At 33.1% G+C, this 24,137-nt stretch overlaps 2 protein-coding genes across 2 annotated transcripts; both read right to left on the reverse strand.

Moving 5' to 3' along the window:
- Positions 1 to 1,795: 1,795 nt before the first annotated feature.
- Positions 1,796 to 3,636, reverse strand: LOC132728530 (metabotropic glutamate receptor 3-like). Its single transcript, XM_060714172.1, has 2 exons — positions 2,455 to 3,636; positions 1,796 to 2,039 (listed from the first exon to the last, which is right to left on the reverse strand). Exons 1-2 carry the CDS (start codon positions 3,408 to 3,410, stop codon positions 1,811 to 1,813), a joined length of 1,185 nt encoding a protein of 394 aa, XP_060570155.1. The 5' UTR covers positions 3,411 to 3,636; the 3' UTR covers positions 1,796 to 1,810.
- Positions 3,478 to 23,543, reverse strand: LOC132728540 (metabotropic glutamate receptor 7-like). The gene is made up of 6 exons (XM_060714184.1): positions 23,380 to 23,543; positions 7,508 to 7,727; positions 6,532 to 6,639; positions 5,705 to 5,883; positions 4,080 to 4,717; positions 3,478 to 3,547 (listed from the first exon to the last, which is right to left on the reverse strand). Exons 1-6 carry the CDS (start codon positions 23,380 to 23,382, stop codon positions 3,478 to 3,480), a joined length of 1,218 nt encoding a protein of 405 aa, XP_060570167.1. The 5' UTR covers positions 23,383 to 23,543.
- Positions 23,544 to 24,137: the final 594 nt, after the last annotated feature.

Consider the following 24,137-nt stretch of genomic DNA (forward strand, 5'->3'; position numbering starts at 1 on the left):
GGCTGCACTAAACGCGTTTATTGTTGGTACATGGGTTTCTGACAGGAAAATTTTCAGAAACTTTTTCAGAAAATGTTTCTATCATAAATTTTACTTGTCAAGAAGTCAATATTCAACAAAATTTGCCATGTCGTATTATAATATATGTAGATTACAATGCTCACAGAAAAACGGTGCCCTGTTAGATACCTTTTCGATGGCTTATTATGTAGGATTGGATTTTGTCGGGGCTGCGTTCTGTGAACGTCAAACTGTCTCTTAGTCCTCATATTTTATGTTAAGATAAAGATTTGTAAAATTTGCCCGTCGAAAATTATTAAACGTCTCGTTTTATCATTTACATATGAATAAAATATTGAAAAATAATAATGAAATAAAATTGCGTATTTCAATATCAGTATTTTTTCTAAAAAAATCATTTTTTACTGCAGTAAACATATTTTCCGTATTTTCACTAATGTCTTTTCGGACTACTTTTTTCTTTATTCAGCCAAAACACAAAAATAAAGGAGAAAGTTTAAGAATTGTAAGGTAAAGAAAAGAGTTACACAGGATTTATTTTCAATTAGTGATATAAAATGGTCATATTTTACATTCCACATAAAATATCAATACTGTATTTTTAGGAAAAAAAACTTAAATAGCCTCTGTATATTGTCTTTTAAACGTTTATACTAGATATCATATTGCAAATACATAAAACACTTCATAAACTGACATTTCAGAATGAAATGAAATGTCATTCATTTATTAAACTTTGCATATGTTTAGTCCTTTTTAAAATGATGTGCTTGTATTTAATGGTGTTACTTACTTTGATGTACGTGGAAAGCATTGTTTGCAAATCTCAATGTTATCAGAGCAAGTTGAGTTAACATGCGCTCCCCGAATTTTATAAAACGTATCTAGTTGGAAAGTTAAGACTAATCCGCCATCTTCCGTGCCAACAGAAACTGACCACCAATCTGATAAAAATTAACCACTTGCATGTATTAAAATAATGTTAATTACGACTGCAATTAGCAAGAATGAAATATGCAATTATTTTTTGAACAGACAAGTAATTATATTTGAAGCCCAAATTTACTAATAATTGCAACCCTGAAATCGACTGTTCTAAAAAAATAATTTATGGCTATAACGATGTTTCGAAGACTGGCGGTAGTCTTTCTTTCTTCATAAAACATAAACTTTTTTAATCTTACGAAAAAATCCGGTTAATACTCCTGTTTCTTATATAAAACTTTTTTCATACTCGAGTCAGCCAGTTAACAATTTTCAATCTTCTCCTTAAAAAAATTTTTTAAGCAACGTTTACGAAAAGAAAGATATCTACTGCTAATATTAAAGAATTTACCTGTTTGTATTGCCCGTTTTCCTCTAGATTTACGAAATATACTTGTAACCCTGCTATCCCGTCACCGATTATCTGATCAAAATATTCCTTGTTGTTGACATGTTAACCCTCGAATTTCCAACCTTCTGAATCTGCTTATCACTAGAAAGTAATCTATTCATTGTGAGCCCTTTATTAAGAAAATAATTCTTATGATACATGTACCTAATTTGTATATTCTCACAGGTGGTTTTGTTTGTCATTAAATGAAGGAAGGAACGGTTTCGGTCATGACAGGTCTATTTTATCAATCTTAATGTACAGTATGATAATACTCGTAAATAATTTTATGCTTAACCTCGGTAATCCACAAATGACCCAAATCGAATTTCCTAAACACACGGGCACACAAGATAATTTGGAAGGACTGTAAAATATGATATTTTTTAGCAATTAACATAGTGAAAAAAATATTTATAAATGCGTGCCATGAGTGATTTGCAAGATCTTCAGCTTGTTCTCCGAACTTACATATTCAGGGCTGGCCTTGTAAGCGTCACATAGTTCTGTTGTATTTCCATCACATTTCTCCCTCAACGTGGTTTCTGCGCTTGACAAAAGAGCGATTACACCGCGTTCTACAAACGGCGACCATGCATCCAATCGAAAATCGGTTGTAAACACATTAAGGGACACATTTTCTCTGAAATTAAAAGACATGATATCTCAATCACGATATAAAACAAATGTATCTAATGGTTCGAATTTAGGAAAACATGTTATCAGCATGTACACCTTTTATTTTAATGGTACTAGTATATTATGTACTTTACAGACTTTTCTATAATTTCCATTAAGTTCTGGTCGTGAGTGCTTAAAATTTTAGAAAGCATTTAAAACGTTATGTTTTTCAACAACACAGTATAAGCCATATAGCGATTTTCAGCTTTACTAGTGGAGGAAGACCTCAAGTGCTCCCTTCGTGCGTTATTTCAGGCACAAACGGCCATCGTTGTTCCTTAAGTTGAATGGCAACTAGCGTAATAAAGAATTGTAAGATAGTATTAAACATCTATATAGTATTAAAATATACAAAAATAACAAAATTTTGTATGTACTTGCACTTTTTCCTCGATCTTTTGTCATAACTCCATTCAAAATAACAATCAAATTCTTTCTCCATGTATGGTCGAATCCACTGATTTATATTTGAACGATCAGGTTTAAGTGAAGCAAAGTGGTCTTTCAGTTTCTCATTAACGTTTAATTGTGACGTTACAGTGATACAGCCATTGAGTTTTCTGTACAATTCAACGTCAAATCTAGTGCCCCATCCTTCCGAACTTATAAAAAGAAATTCATTTCTGTCGATCATATTGAATGTTTTAAATAACTGCACGACGTCAAATGAACCAAGAAAAAGGACCACAATATGAGCCTTTGAAAACTTCCGTAGTTTAGAAAGTACATCAGTTCCATTCGTGTCGGTTTTAAAGGATATTGTCTGAGAGACACACATATCAAACTTTCCGTTTCTTATGTAGTCCAGCAAAAGATCCCTACCGCCCTCGCCGTACGCACCTTCACTGTGAACAATTTGAATAAAGTTTCCTTGTAGTCTCTCTACAATCTTCAGGATAGTTTCCGCTTGTTTACCATCCGGGATAGGCGTTCGAAGGAAATATGGATATATTGATCTGTCACTTAAAATAGGAGCCGTTGAGGCGTAACTTATTTGTGGATACTCTAAGCGCGAAATAATATCTGCAACGGCTTTGCTGACATCGCTAGACCAGCCACCAATGTAACCAAGGATTTTGTCACCAATAGGTATATACCGGTCTTTTACATAAACTCCAAATCTATGTAATGTTAATATCTTTTCCTGAATAATTTGTGGATCATTACAGCTGTCTATTATAACTATCCCGATATTCGCTTCAGGCTTCGATTTAGCCTCTTTCACAGCAAACCGGATTGTTTCGGCAATATCCAAACCTCCTTTTTTGATTTCTCCACACTTCAATGGAGTGGATCCTTTGGTATGAATAGGGACAACTCCAATAATATACATGTCACCTGGGATGAACAAAATGGATTCTTCAGACAGATCGGTGTGGCAATGTGGACAAAGCTTTCCATCAGGACACTGTGCCTTTCGAATATTCGGCCACAGCAATTCGTAGCCTGTTATGTTGTAATCCTTTATATCTGATGAGATAACATTCAATTCTTTTGATTTCTTGTACCCGGCAACCTTAACAATTCAAAAATATAAAAATAGAAATCAGTTTAAGAGATATATTATGAAATCCTACCTCACTAATAGTTATTAAAGATTATCTCGCATTTCTTTTCATGGTAAATTGTTTGGTCTAAAAAATTTTCTAAAATATAAAAACATTTGATCAAAGAGTTAAAAAAAAATAAAAGTAAAAATTGAAGGAATTGTACCTTTGTTGTCTCACCTTAATCATGCAATTTCTTTCTTTTCGTCTTGAATTTTTGATGACTGGTAACTCATATATTGGGAAATCGCAGGCAGGTTGTCTCAAAAGATTTTTCGAAAATTTTCAACTAAATTTTGGGTTCGAACTCTTTAAATTTTTGGGAATACCCAAATTTTAAAATTTTTTTCTGTTATGGAAGACAATTTTTTAAAAAAACTATCTTGGGGTTTTTTATGTCCGAAAACGGCACAATTTCTTTGTTAGGGGAGCTTTCAAAAAATATTTCTTCACACCTAGCAAACACTAAAATTTTGAAGGCATTTTTAAAAAACCGAAGGGAAAACCCCTCTACAAATTCAGGTTTAGTCAACTGGCGACACGTGTTAATTTCTTTTGTGTCAGCGGGAGTGCAGTTAAATATTTCTGTATATACTTCTCGAATCAATGAATTTGATTCAATTTCCTGATACAGTTTAGACGTATCTGTAAAGATCTGTGTCCAATGTTCCTGAAAGCTGCTGATTACCCTTTTAGGTGGACTTAAAACAAAAGCTCCCTTTGAAATATTTTCGTGCCGTCCCTGGATATATCCCCCAGCTTCCGAGAATAGAAAAACGGGATGAACAACATTTTTGTTATTTTTGACAACTTTTTCAGTAACAATCAGGACAAGGTCAGCTAAAAATGAGCTTCCAAATACCAAAACACCGGAAATAGGTACATCTGCCCCAATTATTTTGTCTTTTATGTCTGTTTCCAATTCAATTTCATTATTGTATGTTGTATTAACAGCAATCAAGACAGGAAAGCAAACATCAAGACCTTTACTCTGCAAGAGAAGTTCATCTTTGCCTCCTCTTCCATATGAATCATCGTCGTAAATAATTGCCATGTATGTCCAGTTCAACGCTTCCATAAACTCTATCATCACCTAAAATTTGAGTTCAAGTTTTCTATTTTGTATAATCAAAATTGTTATTTTTTCAGAAGAATAATATACTCGGTTCCTATGATATCAAGGGTTCTATGATATCAAGATATTTAAATTTTCTGTGACTGCTAGTAAAAGCAACACACGATGATGCTAATATTTGTAAAACTTGCACACTAGATTCATTTTCATCTGCCAATAAATTTAATTTGGTGAATAATGAATGTATTTGTGGCAAGAAAACTATTTTATAAAATCTTCATATTTGACTACCATTTTCCTTAATGGTTTTTACACAGTCAATTAAAATATGTTATAAACACATATACTGACATATAGTCTGTTCATAAAGTTTTAATTTTATAGCAAGTTAACTGATGGAAGTTTTTCACAACTTAACCTGAAAGTTTTGACCCATCAATCCTTCCATACTTGCTTTTTTTGGGGATTACCTTGATACCGCAGTAACCTCCTCTGAAATGACCCAAAATGGCAGGCATTGAAAATATTCTAAATAATGTCATTTTTATTGGTTCTTTTGAAATAATTTTTTGAGAAACAGTTCTGGAAAAGGTTCATTTATAAGATGGAAGAAAAATCTCATTCATTTATGATATTTATATTTAAATATTTTCCGATAAATGTTAAGTACCTTGATATCATAGAACCCCGGGCTACATGAATAAACTATGATCTGGACATTGACTTTGCTCTCCAAATGTAGAGGAAGTAAAAGTATCAATCTTTTCAACTTTACTTGTATAACCTGACGATACCTAGCGATTTAATGTTTGCAAACAAGCGCTGGGGATTTGTGTGACACAAAAGGTTGTCAGAATTTTAAGAAATCCAATAACACATGAAACTTTACCAAAAACTCATACTCCAAAGTTCGTTTATTATCTCACTAGATAAATTAAAAAAGAAAAGATGTTTGCTGACTTTTTCATGAAAATGATGTGGTGTAAAGCTTAGAACAAATTTTACCTCAACTTGAATATCATCTGGTGGGATTGTCCTAAAGAAGTTTTTGTAAACATTTCTGTCTCGAAGAGACGCTGAGGTAGCAGAAAATGCACCTTGAAGCAGACGATTTTCTTCCGGTAGGGAGCTCAACAGTCGTGAGATACTTTCAGTTTCAAAACTGTAGTCGGACCCTATAACGCCTAAAAAAAAATTCCATATTTTACACGGATTGATGAAATATTATTTTTGTTTACTAAGATACGTTATTTGTAAGCGCTTCTTTTGTCAGTTGTAAATAAATTCACTATTAAAACATTGTAAAACACATGTTTGATATTCTATTATGCTCTCAAGTAAGTGTGTGAAGTATCAAACCATTCCCCTTTAGTAGTTTTGGAGATACCAAACTTAACCGACACCGGAGTGCGTACAACAGCTCTTCCTATAGCTAAAAACAAAATGGTATTTCGTAAATACGAAAAGATATTTCGTAATAACGTAAACATTCAGTAACATTGCATTAAACACGGAAGAAGAGGAGCGGTTAAACACTTTTAAACGCTTCTTCAGTTTACTTCTCATTATTTCGTATTTCGTAACTACGAAATAAAAAAGTGTCAAGGACATCTGACAAAATTAAGATAATTATCCATTTACTCGAATATTGGCAATCAGTTTTGACCAATATATAAACGTAATTTAATATTCACGGTTTTTTGTATGTTTATACATATGTACGTACACACATTTTATCACATATATATTCACAAAAACATAGTACAATTTAAATGAATATCTAAAACATCGGAAACGATTTCGTTATAAATAAATGTAAAATATGATATTACCAATTATTCTGACATCTTTTCCACTATTATTGTACATTTCCGTTGCCATCTGGAGTGTTAATTTTTCAGGTTCTCCCCTCTTTTTACAAGTCTGGCTAATCCGAAGACCTACAATTATTATTATGTTAATAATTATGTGGTTACTTATTGACCTTGTTATTGGGCTGAAGACTGTCTTTTGCCTAAGGGTAAAATGACAGTCTAAAGCCCAATAGAAAGGCCATTATGAAAACACTTAATTATTGACAAATTTATTAATTAAATACTCATAATCTAAAACAGGTAAGTACTTAGTGAACAAAAAATAACGAATGTGAAATTCCGTTATAGTGAGGTATGCAAATGAGAGTCTTGTTTTAAAAATATCTCGGAAACCTACCTTGCAGCAATTCAAAATGTCAGCTGTTTCCAATGAAGAAAAAAGCAGATTTATAATGGCCGAGCTGGATAGCCAATCTTAATTCTCCAATCTCATAATAGCCGGGTTTTCTCATAATCGCCGTACTTTTTGCATAATGGCCTTGTTTTATGTTCATAATGTCGTGGCGAACTTCATAATTATTAGCCTTACATTTGAAGTGAAAACGTGCCTTATATTAAAAAAATAATTAATATTAACCCTTAATATGCTAAATTTCTCAAATTGATTTGTCCAATGGAATCTTCACTTACAACTTTTGGGATATAACTTTTGATGCAAGTTTGAAGTTGGACGGCCAAACTATTGAGCCTGACTGGACTGAATGGCCATAGACTTCTTAGGCATATTCTTTCAAGCATAATTCCAGGCAAAAGCGGGAACCAGAGTAGAATCATCTATCTTCTATACACTAGCTGGATAGCTTCCTAACATGAAATAATCAGTGCCGAACTCACATCAAATTTAAAGGGAAAAGGGCGATTTGAAGTGAAAGAATTTAAACTTTCGGCTACGGTGGCCCCTCTTATTTAATAAAATAAAATAAAATAAGGTTACCAATGTTAAGGTTAGGAATGTAGTCCGCATCATTGAGCTTTGTTAATGTCCATTTAATGGCTTGAATATTTTGTACTGTTTCCGCCTCGATAGTATTACATGATGAGTTGGAATAAATGGCTCCTATGAATTGAATGTAGACGTCCCCATCTAGTATTGTCTTTCCTAGTCCATAGACATTGACCACAGCAAACAACAGTATATAAACTAATGAAAAGGTCTGTAATAAAATAATAATAATAATAATAATAATAATAATAATAATAATAATAATAATAAAAATAAGAATAATAACAGCATGACAAAGCGCCAAACTGTGCGTTGTCGCATTGTTGTATAGAATTCAAGCGACAGGGCGACATCGCGAAAACACGCCCGCACGAAAACGCGCCGGTTGGCTTGCTTCGCTAGCGACTGGACGACAATACGACATAGCAACAACACTCATTTTGGCGCTTTGTCATACTGTCGCTAGCGACAAGACGAGAAAGCGATAACGATATAGGTTGTGTTGTTGCTATCGACAACGCAACGCGGAAGTGTACCAAATCAGCTATCATACAATACACCGTGAGATATACGATTTCTAGTTATGCAGATCAAATATTTGATCCGAATTTTTTTTATAATTCAATAAGTATGGACCTGTATGATGCAATATTACCAAATTGATTATGATAAATCAGCAAAGTTATTTATCAAATTAAGCGTTAAAGCATAGCGTCATTTGAATACATATATTCGTATGCGGTAAAATGTTACCGAAGCAAATTTATGCCACTGGCACTACCGTCTTCACAAAACAGTTAAATGAACAGATTAATACCCAGTGTAACAAAAAAATACCTGTAATATTGATATAATAAATATTTCAGACCCTATACAGCCTCTCAGACGCCAAAACACCCCCTCTGATCCCCATACACCCCTCATACTCCCATACACCCCATCTGACCACATACATTTCCTCAAACCCCCTGACCCCCACACATCTCCCATATAACCTAACATGTACCAACACGTTTTAAAAAGTAAGTTATCATTAATATTACAGCTATTAAGTTTAGATATAGGAGTTTTCTGCACGTTTTATGAATTTAAGAACATAACCTCATAAATAAAGGCTTCATATTTAACTTCTGTACGTAGAAAATCTTCATTCCCAATCATGATACCTAACTATTCTTGCAACTTTTGAATATTTTGTTAGTAAGGGGAATCGCTGAGAAAATGAGTGAATGTTCATATTTCCGCCTCTCCATGGACTGCAAGGTTAAATAATGCAGTTTACTGTGTTTGGGGATTTGCTCAACTTAAAAGTTGAGTCTCGTATCATTTTGATTGTTCCTACAAGACGGTTTCTTTCAACCCAGAGTTTGGTTACTCAAACGTAAAAGTACCCGCTTTAATTTATATGTTAAAATCATATGCTAATTGGGCCGCACAACATTTTAACTTGTACATTTTATGCAGAAACTATGACAAAGGTCATCTGATTGAATGTCTTGATATAACGAAGTTTAAGTTAAGTCGAATAATTCTTATTTACTCTTCCGTATCATGTATTTATTATAAAGTTTGTTAAAAAAGATCTAGATGAATAAAACTTTGTCATTTAATCTTCCTTTAACCAGATTATGGTCGTTAAACATGTAATTATCATTGTAATTAAATGGAAAACATTTAAACAAATAAAACGAAAAAAACTCATGAAGACATATTAAAAAACGAGAAAATCGTTTGTATTGAAAGGAAATAAACACTATAAACCGCGTCACGACAAAACCAACATAGTGGGTTTGCGACGAGCATGGATCCAGACCAACCTGCGCCTCCGCGCAGTCTGATCAAGATCCATGCTGTTTGCTATCAGTTTTTCTACTTGTAAAAGGGTTTCTAAGCGAACAGCATGGATCCTGATCAGACTGCGCGAAGGCACAGGCTGGTCTGGATCAATGCTGGTCGCAAACCCATTTTGTTAGTTTTATCGTGACGCGGCTCATATGTTCTTTTTGCTTGGGTTTTCAGCCACACCAACTCGTTTAAAAGGTCATATTTACGACGATTATCTAGCTTTCCTGGAGGTGGACTTCAGAAGATTTTACGTGCATTCATTTCAGGCACGTGCGGGAACATGAGTAGAACAACTGGCATTTCTTAGTCTTGATGTTTAGCTTTATAACATGTCCCCGGCGGGATTCCAACCAACAAAGTTTAACTGTTCTCTACTAGTATTTAATCAATCAGCAAGGAAATCGTAACATGTATACAGTAAAGTAAACAAAAATCCTATAACGGTTTACCTTAAACAAATTTTTTAAATATATGTAGCATAAAACCTTCAATATGATATTGTATGTTTATACATGTAAAAAGTATGGGGGTTATCATATGATACATCGGTTAACTATGTATGTACATTTGTAGATCACAATACATATATAAACATGCAATGTAATATTCAGAAAAGGCTATTTTTATATGAAATTTAATTTACAAAATTGGATAAAAGTTCACTTACCATGTTTGTAAATTATACCTACAGGTACAGTATTTTTAAGGGAATACCCCTTTTAGTTCTCATTATTATAAATTAAACTCCGCTACGTCACAGATCAGTTGCTCCAGGTAGTACAAATGTATAAATTTTTACACCTTATGAAAGAAAGCTATCAATCTTACCGACTGACATTCGATCTGGTTTATTCAATAATATAAGATAATATAATATTTATTCCCCTTTTATTACTACCCCAAAAATAGATACCATTCATCGGCATTGCATTTTGCAATTTAACATATTTCATTCAAGACACTTTATTTATTTGTTTTGTAAAAATATATGAAATAATAGCATTACAAAATAAACTGAACAAAGTACAGTAGAAATGTGTTTATCATTCATACAAACAATTTTTGAAATGTATATAAATATATATGCATAACATATTATTTAATTTTATCATGTACATAGGTCGAGAAAATAAATTAACAAACAAATGACAAAAATGTTACAGTAGTCCAAATCTGAAGAACAGATGCTTGTAATCATATAATTTAATATCAATTAAGATTCAAACAGTTACAATTTCATACATATTTCTATACAGCCGTGTACAATGTATACTGTATATACACGTGTACAGTCATCTTATATCTCTAGTAATATATATATATATATAAAGAAAGCCCAACACGGCAAAATTTAAAATGCTGCAGGCTCGGTTTGATTGAGCCTGATCATCGACGGTACTGGATAATGCAAGTTACCGTCCACGCCCCCTAAAACCGGGTTAAGCAGAATTCATAAGGTCATAATTATATAGAATATTCATTCATAAATAGATAAAGAGAGCAGATTTAGAAATTGTGAGCTCCGTATGTTACGGTTTGATTGCATGAATTAAAGAAGTTCACGTGACCGTTTGAAAATTCTTCAACTGCATGTATGATGACACTATATTAGTCATCTCTTAACTGCTTAAGAAGTGTTTCAGAATATATGCAATTGATTGTTTGCAGAAAATCTACCACTTGTATCCTAGAAAAATCGATGTCATAACCTTTATAGCTGATGCAATAGTCTTTACCTTCTTTGGAGAGCGATGAACTACGGTGGTTCCATTCCCAGACTGTCGTTTGGCCTCTGAGGCAAGTTTCATCCATATAGTAGGATATCAGTATGAGTGAAGGAAATGAACCAGTAACTCATGCTAAATCAATTAAGTTCAAGTTTGTCAAATTTTAATTTAACTCACTGTTTTTGTTTCGTGAGAATGTTACAGAGGTCAAAACTAGAAAGGACGAAGAGGAAATGTAGCCATCCATTGTAGATATATATAAATCATATAAATCATGTTAAACCACAGTATGGACACATCTGCTTATGTTTTAATATATTTCATTCTGTTTAAGATTACATCAAACTTGCCATAGTCATACTCGAAATTTACAAATGTATTCAAGACTGCTTTTTCTATAGAACGTCGTAGGTTCGACTCAGCTGCCCATTCGTGCCTGTAATAATGCACAAAAACAATAAAAACTACTAATAATAAAAGAAAAACAATACTACTACTAATGATAAAAAAACAAATAACAACAACAACAACTTAATTATTGACATCTGCATGATAAAGGGGTTTTCTTGGTTTATAATATCATGTGGGCAAGAATTATGTTATAATAACGCCGTCTTTACTTTTGAATTACATACCATATAGATGCAGTTGTTTTTAGAAGGTATTTCTCAAACTCTAATTGCAACTTTATTTTCTTCTTGATAATTATATGTTAGTTGCCTACCTCAATGTTTTTAGCAGGGTAGAGTTACTCTCACATGCTTCATAAGGAATACTATCCGTTACAGTCCCGAAGTTTTCCTTAAACCGTCAGATAAATTTTATGACAAGGCAATTTTATTTCGTACGTATTCGTCAGACAAAGCTATCAAATTAAGTGACAAAGTATTAACGGAAGTATATATTTTAACTGTATTTTATAACAGTTTTAAAAGCTTTAATTTATGGTGGATGAATTTCTCCATGTCGAATTTTTTCGCAACGAATAATCGAAAACACGAAGTGACCTGTCATATTGCTGTTCATTCGCAATTTCACGCCAAAATTTAAACATCCGACAAATTTCAAATTTTATAAATACGCTGAAGTAAATCAGCCGACATTTTTATTCCAGTTAATGATATGTCAGTAGGACATTCTTATTTTTATTGTTTCGCATAAATTATCGTATTTTATATATTTTGAACTAAAACTTCTTTGTCTAATGTCGTCAAAACAACAATAACAACATCATCATAATTCGTGAAAAAGAAGGGAGTTCAGAAAGAAAAAGGAAGAAAATTTAAGACAAGAAAAGCATTGATGCAAAGCATCAAAGGGCGACGCCAAAAGAATTTGATCCAGATTTGCACCTAAATACTTAACAAAAGATGTGTACTTTATAGCAGTACCATTACATGTGACCTGGAGGCTATGGCCAGGTTAAGTTGAAACTTAAACCAAAAAAGAATAGACTCTGTCTTGCCAAGATGCAAAGGCAATTTATAGTCAATTAAGCAATCTTATAAGACTCATGTTATAAGAAAGAATTTCTTCAGATTTCATTTATGAGACACAAGGATTCCTGAGTCATCAGCATATAATCACTGGCACGAGTATCGGACCTGGGAAGAAAAAATATGACCAGATGACCAGATTGATAAAAAAACTGTGTTTATAAAAACCAAAACAAAAAATGTAAATAATGATGTAAATAATGATCCCCTTTAAAAATATACTATCAACTTGAAGTATATTTTTAAAGGGGGTCATTATTTACAATTTATTTTGGTTGTTGACACTTTTAAGATGAACACAGGTTTTTTTATCAATCTGGCCATATTTTTTCATCCAAGGTCTGATACTCGTGCCTGTGCATTATAATAAAAGCTTATTGCTTAGGGTTGAAGACATGTAATTGACATATATTAGACATAAAAGAGGACCTAAAATGAACATCAGGGGGACAGCATAGGTACTCAGAGCAGTAGTAGAATAAGTACCAGCCACATCAACCAGCTACTATCAGAGATAAGACTTAAACCATGTAAGAATGTCATTATATATGGCAGATGCTTGAAGTTTCATGAAGAAGAAGAAAAACAACTTCTTCATGTGCAGGATAGTGTGTTCAACTGTATCAAATGCCCTTTGTAGATCTAAAAGTATCATGCAATACTGCCTTTGTCCATTTCAAATAATGCAATCTGTTAAATGAATCAAACATGTGTCAATTGAAAAACCACTTCTAAACCCTGACTGAAACTGCCTGACCATGACTCAAACCCATGACTTTCAGAAGACCAACTGAGCTATCCGTCCTGCTACACATTTTCTCTTTAATAATGAAACAGTTCTAAACCACAACATATTTCCCCACTATATCGATTTGTGGTCGTGAATTTCTTATGTTACAGAGCATAGGAAATTGAACTCATGCTTATATGCAGTCATAGGATGAGAAAAACTTTGAGCTTGACCAGAACTCATTAACCTGTGACCAACATAAGAAATTTTATGAAGGCTGATTTGTATTTTGCATCAAGGGCACCGGGCAAAAACATGAAAATGCAACAAACAAACCACTTTGTGGTAGATTGTATTTTCATGTTTTCATCTGGCGCCCGGTTACTTTTTGTACTATGTTGGTTTTCATGTGGCACAAATCACCCACTATAAATTTAGTGCACAAATTTATTCAAGGGCAAGTAACAATCTACTCTATGTACAGTCTGTTGTCGCGTTGACTCAGGAGACCTGGAGGTTGAGACCGGTGTCTCTTCATTACAAATAGATAAGACAGAAGCTGTCCTTTTCAAACTATGCACATGTTAGAAAAAAAATAGAATAACTATTCAGAATATGATTTTTTGAGACTTTATTAATTATATTGCTTGATCCAAGTTTAAGGACATTTTCAATCAATACATGTTTTATCATTTATAACTTTAAATGAAAGTCTCATCCCTTTAAGAATAATGACATAACTGTATCTCTTTAAATGCAGAAAAATTATAAGTCTCAACATATCAATATACTACTGTCTAAGACATACATGTACATGCACATAACATTAATAATTCCCAGTTTATATTAAATTAATATGAAATCCTAACATTAACATTAACATGCTTTTGATGACCTTACAACTGGTGAATTATATACAACAAAAATAGTATTATAAGTAATACCTAAGATAGACAGAAAAGAACAAATAATTTAGTAAACATAAGTTACTTCCCCTTAAAATAAAGAAAACCTGAAACCCAAAAGAACACGATAAACAGCAAAATTATGAAATGTTGCAGGTTCAATTTTATCAAGCCATGCAAATTAATGGTAAAGTATTCATAAAAAAATAGATGGCCATGTGTCAGCAGTAATTGCAGAAAATCGGATAGCTTTCAACATCCGGATACTGGTACACTTTGTAAAAATAACCATTCTGCGCAACAGATAAATGTAATAAGGATAAAATCAATAGGATAATCGTTTACAACAGTTCCATTACATATCCTTATACTCAATTGCAGGTGAACTTTCTTCTTGTAGGAAAATTTTGAAAATGTATAAATGATACGGCCTCAATCTAGACCACAACGATATTCGAAATCCGGGTTTTAGTATTGTCATTAAAACTAAGGGACAAGCTGTTAAACTTAACCCGCAATTTCGTGAAAATAATATCACAATGCACATGCTTTTTACATAAAGTTATTAAATACAAATATAACAACACATTTTTTTACTTGATTTTTACGAATCAAAATAAAACTAATTTACACAACATGAAATTAACTGCTAATAATAACAGCTCCTTCCATAGGCAAAAATAAAAAGCGTTCCATAATAGACGACGCCGCTCACCGGCGTCGCCAAAAAAGGCTGTTCGTGTACAAAATGAGACTGATATTAGCGGAAATGAGTATGATTTTTGAAGTGATTTTTTTCATTTCCTAACTGTAAATACCAAAAACATCTGTAAAGAAGAAAGTGAAACAGATAGATAGTCCATCAGCCGAAACTTAAAACATTAATATTATGTGTGTCTGTCTGTGCGTGTGTGTTTGTGAGTGTGTGTGTACATGTGTTTGTGTGTTGGGGGGGGGGGGGACTTTTGATAAAGGTAAAAAGTGCCCTCCAAAAATGGATCTTAGATTAACCTTTCCTTTGTTGCGATTGTTCGAGTAATAAATGCTGGAAAAGGAACAGGGAATTTCCTATCAAAATGAAGAACAGGCAGATATTTGACATAAAAAAAGTACGGTGCTTGTAGGTGGTAGATGCCGAAACAAATCTCAAATAGACCTAGAAAAGAGAGTTTAACATGATTTTGTGTCAACAAAGATTCTAATTAAAATCACTCTGGGCGTTTTTTTCCCATCAAACATTATTATGAGTATATTCAATTAAAAGAATACTCCTCTTCTGTTACACTAGTGGTTGTTGAATTTGCTTTTTTTACTTTGAATATTTCATCTGTTTTTTTTTATTTGTATTTTTCATTTTTAATGCCTTTCCTTGTTGATCTTGTTTGTCATATTTAATGTCACATGCCTACAAATACATCTACAGTTAATGGGAGAACACCTACATTGTATCTTTTTACAACTGGAATGGACTTTAACAATGAGCGTCAATTTGATAGGTAGTAGGTTGTTATCAGTACAACCCAAACATTTAACAGCTAGTTGTTGCTAATTCAATCCACTATCCACCCGCCACCAGCATGAAAAGTTTGATCACATATTTACTTTTTAAAACACAAAAATAATGAGGTGACCTAGTTGGTTATTCGTGTGAATCCACTGCTAGCTTTTTATGGCTTTTACAGTTATTGAAATTTCATTCTCAAGTTTTGTGTGACCTTCGATAAACATTCTTTCTTTTGTTATTTTACAGGTAACACAAACATATGTTTACCATATAGATAATGAGGTATACTAAAACTTCCTAGTCTAATATCAATAAGCTTGATTTTCACAAAACGAACGAATGTAATGTGTGAACGTGTGCACATAAGTATGAACAATTTCATTTATATTCATTGAATTGATTCCTAACCATAACTCAGACTTTTACTAATTACTATATTTTAAAATATCGCAATGAACGTTCTATTACAATGAATCCCAAAGATTCTAACACAACAAGAACAATAACAACAAACAACAACAACAACGGCAGCAACCACAACAACAACAACAACCACACCAACCACAACAAAAGAATTGATGACTTGGCGTATTGAAACAGTTTCAGTATATAAACAAAAACATTGTACCCTGTCTTGTGAGCCTATATACTTTAATATGTACCAAGTCTTGCAAGTAAAATCACAAGTTACATCCGATCACTGGTTACCTTATTTGGGAACCTATACATTTAAACTTGAACCTTACTTGCAAAAAGAGGAAGTAGACTTGCTTATATACTCTGAGTTTAGATTGAATAAAACATTTTAGATTTTTTAAATTAAAAGTAAAACAAACTGATATACAACTGCAGATGATGTGTGTATAGAATACCTGTCTATGAAACACATCAATGATAGTTTATCAATCAAATCAGCTAGCTAGATAGGGAGAACAAAGGATTAGTTATTGTTGGTATTAACCATTAATCACACCGAGCCTGCATCATTTTCAATTTTGCCGTGCCGGGCTTTCTTTAGGGATTATGCTTTTCTCTTGAAATTTTGTATTTAGAAATATCCGCAACTAAAAGTGTTTGAAATCGACTTAAACATCAATTGTATCATAGTTTGGAGACATAACTATTAAAAACGTGAGTTAAATCGTCTACCAATACACGCACAGTGCGTTAACAGTTACTGGAGTGCTGATATTAGTTACCCGCACTCACAGGCTGCTCGTCGATTGGTTAATTTTTTCTTGGGTTAACTTATTGCGACGACAGGGAAAGAAATAAAGAAATAACGATAGAACAAAGTCATATTCAGATACTCGTACATTGATTACTTTTTTCTGGGGTTTAATATTGTGACGACAGGGAACATGTTTTAATTTTTGCCTATGATACAAAAGAGAAAGAACAACAAAGCACTCAGCAATCTGATTTATACTAGACTCTTGTTTCGATGCTCTTTCTACAACTTAAACAAACACACTTAAAACATGTTTTATATTGACTGAGACCTTTCTTTTGAACACGTGACAGTGTTAATCGTATACCATTAATGCACAACTCGTTACTGCACTCGAATTACCTCAAAGTAATAAAGCATGTCCGCCTACATTTTTTCTGAAGTTTTCATGTACAGACTCAATCAAACCGAGTCTGCAATTCTCTTCTAATTTTGTTGTGATTAATGCTTCCGAGGAATCACTTTGTTTCCAGATTTTTATACTTCACAACAGCAGGTGTCAAGTGTTGTGTGGCAGCTTTAAAAGGTCCCCGTACTTCACTTCAGTGTTGTTATATTTTTCTGGTCCTTCAGGATCATTTATGCCAGCACTATTAAGTGTTGAGAATTGAGATCCGCTCAAGCCGATGCTAGTGGGCTTGAGGGATGTTGCACGTATTCATTATCCCTCATGTACAGCCTCAATAAAACCGAGTCTGCAATTCTCTTGTAATTTTGTTGTGATTAATGCTTCCAAGGGATTACTTTGCTCCCAGATTTTTTACTTATTTTAACGGCAGGGAAAGGAATATTGATAAAAAAATCTGGAAACAAGGTGATCCCGTACGGTTTACAAATTTGGATAAAAGTTCACTTACCATGTTTGTAAATTATTCCTACTGGTACACTATTTTTAAGGGAATTCTCATTATTATATAATAAACACTATTACGCCACAGATCAGTTGCTCCAGGTAGTACAAAATATATTATTTTGACACCATTCATGTTCTGTCTATGGGAGAAAGCTTTCAATCTTACCTATCGAAATTTGACCAAATCGACCTGGCTTATTCAATAATATAAAATAATATAATATTTATTCTCCTTTTACAACTACCCTTAAAATAGATACATTCATCGGCCTTACATATTTCATTCAAGTATAGACACTTTTATTTGTGTAAAAACATATAAAATAATAACATTACAATATAAACTGAAGAAAGTACAGTAGAAATGTGCGTATCATTCATACCTACAATTTTTGAAATGACTGAAATTTTTCATAGTAAGGCTAAGTTTGTTGATGCTTGTTATAACTTCTGCTTATACTCAAATATAATCGGGAATGGGAAATCTTCTATTTAAAAGAAGGTTGGCGGAAAAAGTTTATATAGAAACCAAAATTTTTAAAAACAGGTATTGATATATCTAATTTTGACATGTGTGGTTTTTGGTGTTTGCTTATGAATAGTCGATAAGTAGAATCATGCTAAATTAAAAAAACAAAAATTGAATTTTAATTTATCACTTTTTTTTTTAGATGTTACGGGGCGTCGAAACCAGACGGAAACGAATGGGAAAATGTAGAAACTTTGTAGATTAGATAAATATAGGAAAATCATTTTTAATTATGTTTTAAAAAAAAAACAAAGGAAAGGCGGTGTTATGAAGCACCCCAAAAATGCCCCAAAACAAAACTGTAGAGCCAAGGGACCCAAAAACTTTGTGTATTTTTTTGTATAATTCAGTTTAAATATTAAATTCTGTATAAGACGACATCAAACTCGCCATAGTCATAAACTCGAAATGTACATATATAAAATAGTACATGTATTCAAGATATTGCTTTTTCTATGGAACGTCGGTGGTTCTACTCAGTTGCCCATTCGTGCCTAAAACAATGCACACAAAAAACAATAATACTAATTAATAATAAAACAACAACAACGAAGTTTTCCTTTAACCGTAATTTTGTTGACAAGGCAATTTTATTTTGTATTCGTCAGAAAACGCTCTCAAATATCAAATAAGTTGACATAAAGTATTAACGGAGGTATATATATATATATTAACTATATTTTATAACCATAGCTTTCATTTATTGAGGCTATATTTTACCATGTCGATTTTTTCGCAACGAACAGTCGAAAACACGAAGTGACTTTGTGGTCCATTCGCATTTTCGCGCCAAAATGTAAATATGCGAACGCACGAAGACAGTTTTCAAATTTTCTAAATACGCTTGAGTAAATCAGCCGACATTTTTATTTCAGTTAATGATATGTTAGTAGGACGTTCTTATTTTCAATGTTCCGCATAAATAATCGTATTTTATATTTTTTGAAAATAAAGCAATCTAAAACTTCCTTGTCTAATGTCATTAATTTACACGAAACGGATAACTTTATGTGATCACGAAGAAGGACAACTTTGTAAACATTGAATGAAAACATTGTTGAAAATCAAATTTGGCAACAACAATCTAAATTATCATACTCGATCTCACCTAATAATTAAAATTTTACAACAACAACAACAGCATGCACATGAACATGGACACCAGCAACAACAATAACATCATCATCATCATCAACAACAACAACAACAACAACAACATCAACAATAACAACAACGCCAGCATCTCTACAACTATTGCCAAAAGTACACATATACCCAAAAGTTAAAAATGCACTGCTTCTTTATGCAACCTTTTACTACTATAACAGCTTGGAAAGATAAAAGCATTTGAATATGAAAATGCACTAATGAACACCATTTCTTCGGAGAATGACCTTTTACCGCGACCTGTATGTTGGTTTTGCGGGTCGAGTACAACATAGAGCATGCATCTGTAAAGTTTGAATAGTGTATGAATAGAAGAGCCCTTATTCTAATGCCACGACGATAAAGTTGACGAATCAAAACATCATACCCTCCCCGCCTATCAATACGGGGGCATGGAAACGGTGTAAATTTTCTTGCAAAACTATCGAATAGTAAGAAATGGATTTAAAAACCTTTTCCAATAATGTTTTATATATATTTTGAAAATAAAGCAATCTAAAACTTCCTTGTCTAATGTCATTAATTTACACGAAACGGATAACCTTATGTGATCACGAAGAAGGACAACTTTGTAAACATTGAATAAAAACATTGTTGAAAATCAAATTTGGCAATAACAATCTAAATTATCATACTCGATCTCATCTAATAATTAAAATTTTACAACAACAACAGCAGCAGCATGCACATGAACATGGACACCAGCAACAACAATAACATCATCATCATTATCATCAACAAAAAACAACAACAACAACAATAACAACAACGCCAGCATCTCTACCACTACCGCCAAAAGTACACATATACCCAAACGTTAAAAATGCATTGCTTCTTTATGCAACCTTTTACTACTATAACAGCTTGAAAAGATTGAAATATTTGAATTTGAAAATACACTAATGAACACCATTTCTTCGGAGAGTGACCTTTTACCGCGACCTGTATGTTGGTTTTGCGGGTCGAGTGCAACATAGAGCATGCATCTGTAAAGTTTGAATAGGGTATGAATTGAAGAGCCTTTATTCTAATGCCACGACGATAAAGTTGACGAATCAAAACATCATACCCTCCCTGTCTATCAATACGGGGGCATGAAAACGGAATAAATTTTCTTGCAAAACTATCGAATAGTAAGAAATGGATTTAAAAACCTATTCCAATAATGTACTTATCAGATGTGATTGTCAATTCCAAAGACATAAAAGTACCAAGTGCATTGTTAACACTAAAAATATGGGTAACTATAAAAAAGAATGAAGTGTAGAAAGGAAACGGAATAAAGATTGAAAATTTTTGAAAAGGGCATGTTTAACAAGGATTTGTGCCAGCAGAGTTTCTAGACGGTTGTTTCACATCAAACATAATTATGAGTAAATTCATTCAAAAGAATATTCCTCTTCTGTTAAACTAGAGAAACACAATTGATTGTTGAACTTGTAGTTTTTGATCGTTCAGCACGACATTATTGCTTGTGGTAATTTAGTTCTTTCTATTCGGCTTTTTTTCTTGTTGGGTGGTTCCAGTATTCCTTACTTGAATACTGTTGAATCACCCTTAGGATATGTGGCCTGCTCTTTAAATTTGTCTTTTGACGTCTTATCTGTGATATGCAGGCTTCATAACCTCTGACCCCTCTTTCAAAATTCCATTTCATTTAGATTCGTCCATTGTTTTCTCGTTTAGGGCAAGCGCATTTTTTTTTACCTGGGGACCATATGCCGCTTTTCATGGAATAGCACTTAGTATCACATTGAAGGTTCCATGATAACCGCAATATGAACACATCTGCAGATGTCTCAAAATTTAAAATTGTACCAGTCCATGTTAAATGTTGAATTCTGCTAAAGCCGGTGCTAGGGGTTGTGGACGGTAGTTTGCACTTGACAGTACCGTCCATGAACAAGCTCAATCAAACCGAGCCTGCAACATTTTCAGTTCTGTCGTGTTGGGTTTTCTTAAAGGATTCTTCTTATCTCTATTTACTTTTAATATGTCATTTGTTTCTTGCATTTTTAATGTCACAAGAACTACAAATAAACCTACAGTTAATGGCAAAACATTTACATTGTATCTTTTTACAACTTGGATGGACTATAACATAGGATTACTTCAAGGTAGGTAGTTGGTAGTTATTCGTAATTCCAAAACATTTAACAGATAGTTGTTGCTAATTAGACCCCTACCGATTTAATCGGAGGGGACTTTAGGTTTATCCTCCGTCTGTCTGTCAGTCCGTCCACAAAACTGGATCCCGCGATAACTTAAAAAGTACTGAAAATATATTTTATGAAACTTGATATATAGATAGATGGCAGTATGGAGATTATGCACGTCTTTTTCTATTCTTCCTATGTTGAAAACTCTGGTTGATATGTTTACCCTCCGTCTGTCTGTCCGTCCGTCCACAAAACTGGATCCCGCGATAACTTAAAAAGTACTGAAAATATATTTTATGAAACTTGATATATAGATAGATGGCAGTATGGAGATTATGCACGTCTTTTTCTATTCTTCCTATGTTGAAAACTCTGGTTGATATGGCAAAAAATACACTGAAAATATGGCAAATTTAACACATAAACTGGATCCAGTGATAACGTAAAAAGAACTGAAAATATTCTTATGAAACTTAAAATATGGGTAGATGGCAGTCTGGAGATTATGCACATTTTTTTCTTTACTTCCTGTGTTGAAAATTCTGGCTGCTAAAAATGGCAACAAATGGACTGAATTTCAAAATTTCTGATTCGAGATTTTACACTTTTCACTATAACTTCTTTATTTCTTAAGATATTTACTTCTGAAGGTATTTTCTGGTCATGAACCACATCATATGTGACAATAAAAACTCTAGCACTAAAATTATAAGAATTGCCTCCCTTGAACTTAGAATTTTTATGAAAAAAATGTTTTTTTTTTAACTTCTTTATTTCTTCTTTAAACTTCATATGTATGTTTCTTATTATCACTCAACATATGTGAGAAGGTTCAATACTCTAGCAAGACTTTTTTTCAGAATTATACCCCCCTTGAACTTTTTCATTATAAGGTTGTGTTGTCGCTATCGATAACGCAACGCGGAAGTGTACCAAATCAGCCACCATACAAAACATCGTGAGATATATGATATCATGTTATTTAGATCAAATATTTGATCCGAACTTTTTCTTTATAATTCAATATTACGCGTTAAAGCATAGCGTCATTTGAATACATATATTCGTATGCGGTAAACTGTTACCGAAGCAAAATTATGCCACTGGCACCACCGTCTTTACATTACCGTAAAATGAACAGAATAAAACCCAGTGTAACAAAAAAATACCTGTAACATTGATATAACAAATATTTCAGACCCCATACAGCCTCTCAGACGCCAAAACAACCCCTCTGATCCCCATCAAACCCCTCTGACTCCCCTAAACCCCCTCTGACCCCATACATCCCCCAAAGCCCCTGACCCCCCCCCCCCCCCCCCCCACATCCCCCATACAACCTAACACGTACCAACAAGTTTCAAAAAGTAAGATATCATTAATATTACAGGTATTAAGTTTAGATATAGGAGTATTATGTACATTTTATAAATTTAAGAACATAACCTCATAAATAAAGGCTTCATGTTGAAATTCTGTACGAAGAAAATCTGTCCTGAAGGAGGACCTCAGAAGCTTTTACGTGCATTCATTTCAGGCACTTGCGGGAACTTGAGTAGAACAAACGGCGTTCCTTAAGCTGATACATCGCTGACGTTCAGGTTAACTATGTATGTACCTTTGTAGATCACAGTACATATATAAACATGCAATGTAATATTCAGAAAATGCTTTTTTTTTCAAATAAAAATTTATTTGAAATTTGAAATTCACTTACCATGTTTGTAAATCATTCCTACAGGTACACTATTTTTCAAAGGGAATACCCCTTTTAATTCTCATTTTTTTATATTAAATTCCACTACGTCACAGATCAGTTGCTCCAGGTAGTACAAAATATATTATTTTTTCACCATTCACGTATTACAGACCTCTCCACAGTGATCAGACTGATTGCCAATCTCCACGCAGTGATCTCCCCTTAATTCTTCGGCGTTACAATTCTGCCAAGGGAGGTAATTACTGTGAGGAGTTTGACTGATTGCTGGCGGCATCCATTTTTGCGTATCTGATTGTAGTGAATGGATCTTTTAAAGCGTAAAATCATTAGGAGCAGTCTACAAATATTGTAATGCACCTGCTCAGTTTCAAAATACGACTTAACTTAAACGAAAAATTAACATCAGTGTGAACAAATCGGTACAAAGAAAAATCGGAAAATATCTTTTACTTTACTTAGTGTAACGTGGATGTTCATTCCTATTTATAGTATTTAATTTTTTAAACTGTATAAATCGGTTACCGTATTGTTTTCTGAATAGCGTTTTAATATTTCATGTTTCGATAAATAGTAACAGTGAACATTATAGCTACAATATCACCATGCACTATTATATGACCGATTGAACCGTGAACCGAAACTTTGCTGCTCCTTAAACTTTTGAACAGGTTTTACTAACTAACGCAACGGAGATTATTTGGCGCAGATGGTACAAATTTTACTCAAGTTTGATTTTGTTCAAATATTGTGGTTGG

The sequence above is a fragment of the Ruditapes philippinarum genome, unplaced genomic scaffold, assembly GCF_026571515.1.
Source record: "Ruditapes philippinarum isolate M1 unplaced genomic scaffold, ASM2657151v2 ctg6673_1_1_1_1, whole genome shotgun sequence".
Taxonomy (NCBI): domain Eukaryota; kingdom Metazoa; phylum Mollusca; class Bivalvia; order Venerida; family Veneridae; genus Ruditapes; species Ruditapes philippinarum.

Coding starts and splice junctions, on each gene's coding strand:
- LOC132728540 (XM_060714184.1), bottom strand. Junction 4,718..5,704: donor CAGATGATATTCAAGTTGAG/GTAAAATTTGTT, acceptor CTCAAATTTTAG/GTGATGATAGAGTTTATGGA. Junction 3,548..4,079: donor AAAATTTTAGTGTTTGCTAG/GTGTGAAGAAAT, acceptor TTATCTCATCAG/ATATAAAGGATTACAACATA.
- LOC132728530 (XM_060714172.1), bottom strand. CDS start 3,410: ATGTATATTATTGGAGTTGTCCCTATTCATACCAAAGGATCCACTCCA. Junction 2,040..2,454: donor AGATCGAGGAAAAAGTGCAA/GTACATACAAAA, acceptor TTTTAATTTCAG/AGAAAATGTGTCCCTTAATG.